Source organism: Carassius gibelio, chromosome A1 (genome assembly GCF_023724105.1).
Source record: "Carassius gibelio isolate Cgi1373 ecotype wild population from Czech Republic chromosome A1, carGib1.2-hapl.c, whole genome shotgun sequence".
Classification (NCBI taxonomy): domain Eukaryota; kingdom Metazoa; phylum Chordata; class Actinopteri; order Cypriniformes; family Cyprinidae; genus Carassius; species Carassius gibelio.
The window spans coordinates 31,218,979-31,224,599 of NC_068371.1; the positions used below are offsets into that span (position 1 = coordinate 31,218,979).

Below are 5,621 nucleotides of genomic sequence, written 5' to 3' on the forward strand. Positions count from 1 at the left end.
CTTAGTTGGGGTCACTTCATCTACAGCGATATCATTGACTTGATTGCAAATAAATGCACAGACACTATTTCAACTGAACAGAGATGACATAACTGAATTCAATGATGAACTGCCTTTAACTATCATTTTGCATTAATGAATGTTGTTCAGTTGCTTTGACGCAATGTACTTTTTTTTAAGCGCTATATAAATAAAGGTGACTTGACTTGACTTGACCCAAGGGAAGCTGGAGTTTCTTCTGTAGAGCTGGATTGTTTCATTCATTCATTATAATCAGACTAGTGATGTGAGAAAGGACGTTTTCTGAATTGAATCAGCTGAACTAATGGCTCTGTAAAATGATACACTGGCTGCATCCAAAATAGTAGATGAAAAACTGAATGTGACAAATGTAGTATGTCTGAATTCACAGAACAAAATTCACTGGGATGACCGACATATAACGGACAACATGGTACATCCAGATTAGATTCATACTAAACACATTCATACTATATATAACATAATCGTTCTGCAGCCCCGAAGTAATGACTTATTCAGAAGAGTACCTACTCTAGAGAATATGAGAGCTCGGCTGCAGCCAATTGTTTGAACATCAGAGGATGCTGAGGACATCTGCTGCTCAAACACGTGTAAATACAGAGTAAAAACTCAGAACACAAGCTGCGGTACTACAATACAGTTTATTAAAAGTGCAATATACAATCTTTAAATACACTGAATAAGCAGAATATGTAACACTTTACATACAATAAGGTTTTATAGGATTATATTAGTTTTCAGATGCACTTTTTTCTTGTAAATGAAGACTGTTTTTATACCAATTCATGAGGTATTTTTATGCTTTATCTCAAATAAAATTACAGCACATTTATGGCTCATCGTCTGCAAGTCTCTCTGGATAAAACCAATTGGTAAATACATTTCTGTAAATCAAGACGCTGCTGTCAATCATTCAGGGCTCCACCCACAGAGACAAAAAAGGCAGTGTCCCAAACTATGGTTTTTTCATGCTGAAAATAAATTAATAAGTTATATAGTTCAAATTCCTGGACAATATAAAAAGGAATTGAATTACTTGATCTTCAGAAGTAAATTATATTGTCTGCACCATATATTTAGTGAACAGACATTTGATATTCTAGGTAATGAGTGAAAACACTTACTGTTGTATTCTCATACACAGGTTCAGTCATCTCAACATCACAAGGTCTGGATACATTCATCTATGACAATAAAAAAAAAAAAAAAAAAAAAAAAAAACAGTATGAAAAAAAAAGTTATCAACATACAATAATTATTAGGTCACCTGTAATAATAATAATTACATAACGTTCACATCAACAGATTATAACAACAACTTACCGTAACATTCTCATATAAAGGATCAGTCGACTCAACATCAGATGCTGTACATCTATCATGATCAGGTCTGAAATGATTCATCTTCAACATTAAAGAAATAGAGACAAAATTACAGACTAAATAAATAACTAACAAATATAAACTCACTAAATAAATAAGGTCAGAACTCTTAGATACTTTATTTATTGATGAGAGCATTGATTACAAAAATAATTTTTGTCACCTGAGTTTCAAGTGTGTCTTTTTTCTTGTTCATCCTGCTTCTCCTTAAAAACAATGAATGTGTTACGTAAAATAAATAATATACTGTATTATAACAATGTTGGACTTGCATTTCTTGCATTTCTTCTGTGATACTATTTCCTTGGTCAAAACCAATTACCGTTTATTCCTAAGATTTTCCAACAAAATTAATATGTAAAAAAAGCTACCCTTACAACTCAGTGTTTCCTTTACTGAAGGTAATATCGGTAAATTAAACACATATTACCAAATAAGCATTGTTAAGATAACTGCAGCTCCACAAATCACACCAACAGTTATGTACAGTATCACTAGATGTCCTACAACAGAGACAAAAGAGTAAAATATCTGAACAGGTTCACTTCAGAAAGAGTAATATATATATATATGGGCTGTGCTCTACCTTTAACCGTTACAGTAACAGCGTCTGATCTCTGAGATCCATGTTGATTGTGAGCCTCACAGTAGAAGCGTCCACTCTGTAGTGCACTGAAACTCTGTCCAGATCCAACAGCTGAGCTTTGATTCTCCTTAAACCAGCTGAAGTTCAGAGCAGGAGGGTTTGAATCACTGCTGCAGATCAGAGTCACTGAATCTCCCTTCAATATTACACCAGATCCAGTTATGGACACCACTACATTTCTTGGAGCATCTGAAATAGAAAGAATGAAACATATCATCAATAATGACAAAACACACTGGAACTAGAGAACTATTGTCAGTTCTTGCACCAGTATTCACTTACACATCACATTCAGCATCACAGCATCAGAGTATTTCTCTCCATGTTCATTGATGGATCTACACTTGTATTCTTCACTGTGATCAGAGCTGATGTTTGAGATGCTGTAGATTCTTCCAGATCCTACAAACATTCCTCCTTTAAACCAGCTGAAGTTCAGAGCAGGAGGGTTTGAATCACTGCTGCAGATCAGAGTCACTGAATCTCCCTCCACTATTACAGATGGACTGATGGATACTGAGACGTTTTTTGGTGCATCTAAAGAGGACAAAAATTAAATGTAGTTCACCTAAACATAAACACATAAACTCAGAAAGTTAAAAATAACTAATGAATCTGTACTCACAGGAGACATTGAGCTGAGCAGCAGGAGAGATGTAAGTGTGTCCATGTAGAGCACAGCTGTATCTGCCTGCATCCTCTCTTCTGACTGACTGCAGCAGGAGTTGATTGTTTCTGTCTCTTCTCTCAGTTAATGGCTGTGAGTTTCTGTACCAGATGAATGTTGCTCTGTCAGTCAGAGTGCAGCTGCTTTTACATGTCAGACTGACATTATGACCCTCTGTCACTCTCTCAGGAGCCTCCACCTGAAGATCTGAACACAACACACACATTATATCTAGTGCTGCTGTCATACACTGATTATTATTCAACATAATGCACAGAAGAAGAGCTCAGCCTCATGAAAGTCACCTGTGACATTAAGAATCACTCCTGGATCACCAGTCCATTTATCTATATTAGTTATGAATCTGAAATAGTACATGTGTTGGTCGTTCTGTGTCACATGACTCAGTCTGATGGTGCAGTTCTGCTGTTTGTCTCCCAGATACTGAAGCCTCTGACTGTATTCAGGATCATCAGACAGATCTAGAGGCTCTTCACCCTTTATTCCAAGTCTTCTGGTCCAGAACACTTTCTCAATCTTATGTCCAGTAGGGTATGTATAAGTGCAGTTCATTATCACTGATGAGTTCTTTAGTGTACAGATGTGTGAAGGACTGTATCTCACACCCCAATCAGCAGAAACCACTGAAACACAGAATACATATTGAACAAATTCATCCATCCAGGGCCATCGCTAGGGGGGTGCCAAGCCTTGTGCGACGTTGATGTGCAATGCCCTCTGCAATTATGTGTGTATGTTGGGGGGGTTTGGGGGGGTGCTATAGTAACAAACGCAACTTTAACATATATTATCTGATCGATTTTGATGCCGTGCTCACTGATATGCTTGTATATGAATCAAGATCACACACATGCTCATAAGAACTGTAAGATCTCCTGCCTAATAATAATAATAATAATAATAATAATAATAATAATAATAATAATAATAAAGCAATTAAAGGATTATAAGTGATTTAAGGGAATAAGTAAATAAGAGAGTTAAAATAAGTTCTAAGTTTGTAGTTATATATGAAGTAGTAGTCAATTTACACTTTTTGAACATAAAATGTTATTTTAAATTGTGCACATTCGCTCTTATTTGTATGTGTAATAGTCGAAAACGCAAATGTCTCTTGCCACGTTCATTTATGATTTAATCACGATCGCATGCTTTCAATTCAAAACGGTGACATTTCATAAAAATGTTTGCATCACTGAACAGTCCTATCACTGTTAGTCACTGAACATTTCTATCCTAAAACAGTTTTCTAAAACAGCACTACTTGCATCTTTCCACAAACTCTTGTTGCGTTGTGTAAGTGACAGTAAGACCATCTTCTTTGATTGGATCTCTATCATTCTGCCATTGTCGAGCGCTGATGGACCACTGAGGCAGACCAAGAATAAAAGCTTAACTTTTTTTAACTTTTGTTATCCTAACCAAAAACAGCTTTACTCAGTCTTATACTGTCTATCAGCAATGACTATTTTAGTCTTTCGAGGAAATAGGAATAATAATTAGACATAAACAACATGAAATGCAGGCCAGGAGCGAGGCCCTCATGAAAGCAGTCGCACACTTCGCACAGCCCTTGCGACAGAACTGCATCCATCATCAAAGCAACTATCTCTCTCGTGTTTCTAAAGTGTTGCAGTCACTTACTGTGAATCATAATCAGAAAGATCAGAAGAAGAGGAGGAGCCATTCTGACCGACACCATCATAGCAACACCTACAAATAAATGAACAGTTATACAGTATTTTTTTTTTTTTTAATATATATATTTTTTAATTATTATGTTAGTTCATTGTCTGTTTAGATGTTTGTGTTTTATTGAGGTTTAGTGTTTTTGCGAATGGTTGCTGTGCTGTTAAACTATAGTTAAGTATACAAGCTCTTAACTTCCTCTTTCTGGCTAGTGTAAATCGAGCTCCATATGCAGCTGTGGACCAAAACAGTCTTGTGGGTTAAGATACACAATAAACCTGGTGGTCCCACCAACACCCAAAACATGACTTAAGTCATTGCTTACAACGTGCTTACAGTATATTTATAGAAAAAACACATCTAATCACCAGCTAAAGGGGATTAGATGTTTAAAACATTCACCACAATTTTATTTACCAATTAAAAACATGCATTCCATTGAAATTATACCCATGACCTTAGCATCGCTAGCACATGAATAATAAATAAATAAATAAATAAAGAAAGAAAGAAAGAAAGAAAGAAAGAAAGAAAGAAAGAAAGAAAGAAAGAAAGAAAGAAAGAAAGAAAGAAAGAAAGAATAGCACAGGGCTAGTTATCCCTTTTTTTTTTTTTTTTTTTTTTTACTCCAGTGAAATTGTTACTGGAATTTTAATTACTTGAAGTGCAGTATTTCCAAAAAAAAAAAAAAAAAATATATATATATATATATATATATATATATATATATATATATATATATATATATATATATATATATATATTATATATATATATATATATATATATATATATATACACACAGAATAATTATAAAATCATGTTCTTACCCATTTCACCAAAACTCAAGACCAGCGACAGCACTACAAATGATCAGGATGACACCAGCAATGGCGTTTTTATGTGGTCAACGCCTTAAATTTTCACACAGTACAGATGCAGCAGAAGCAGAGACCGAACATGGCAACCACCACATTAGACTAACATCAGACAATAGATTAAACTTTCAACAAACTTAATATTTATAAAGAAAAAGCTAGCTGAGAAATGTTGTCCATCCATACAGATGCTTATTGTGTATTCAAACTTACATGCATATTTAATTTTATCCTGGGGAAATAAGAAAATACATGATTTCATAAGAACTTTTCAAGAATTGATAGAGTAAACAAA

At 34.6% G+C, this 5,621-nt stretch overlaps 1 protein-coding gene across 1 annotated transcript; it reads right to left on the reverse strand.

Moving 5' to 3' along the window:
* Positions 1-664: 664 nt before the first annotated feature.
* Positions 665-5,322, reverse strand: LOC128027561 (B-cell receptor CD22-like). Its single transcript, XM_052615323.1, has 11 exons — positions 5,279-5,322; positions 4,404-4,472; positions 3,044-3,382; positions 2,697-2,945; positions 2,354-2,608; positions 2,012-2,260; positions 1,856-1,928; positions 1,589-1,631; positions 1,366-1,446; positions 1,167-1,226; positions 665-1,013 (listed from the first exon to the last, which is right to left on the reverse strand). Exons 1-11 carry the CDS (start codon positions 5,280-5,282, stop codon positions 948-950), a joined length of 1,488 nt encoding a protein of 495 aa, XP_052471283.1. The 5' UTR covers positions 5,283-5,322; the 3' UTR covers positions 665-947.
* Positions 5,323-5,621: the final 299 nt, after the last annotated feature.

Excerpts from the sequence above, each read along its gene's own strand:
- LOC128027561 (XM_052615323.1), bottom strand. Across the intron at positions 2,946-3,043 it reads AGTGATTCTTAATGTCACAG|ATCTTCAGGTGGAGGCTCCT; the intron begins GTGACTTTCATG and ends TGTTGTGTTCAG. Across the intron at positions 1,014-1,166 it reads CTGTGTATGAGAATACAACA|CATGAAAAAACCATAGTTTG; the intron begins GTAAGTGTTTTC and ends ATTTATTTTCAG.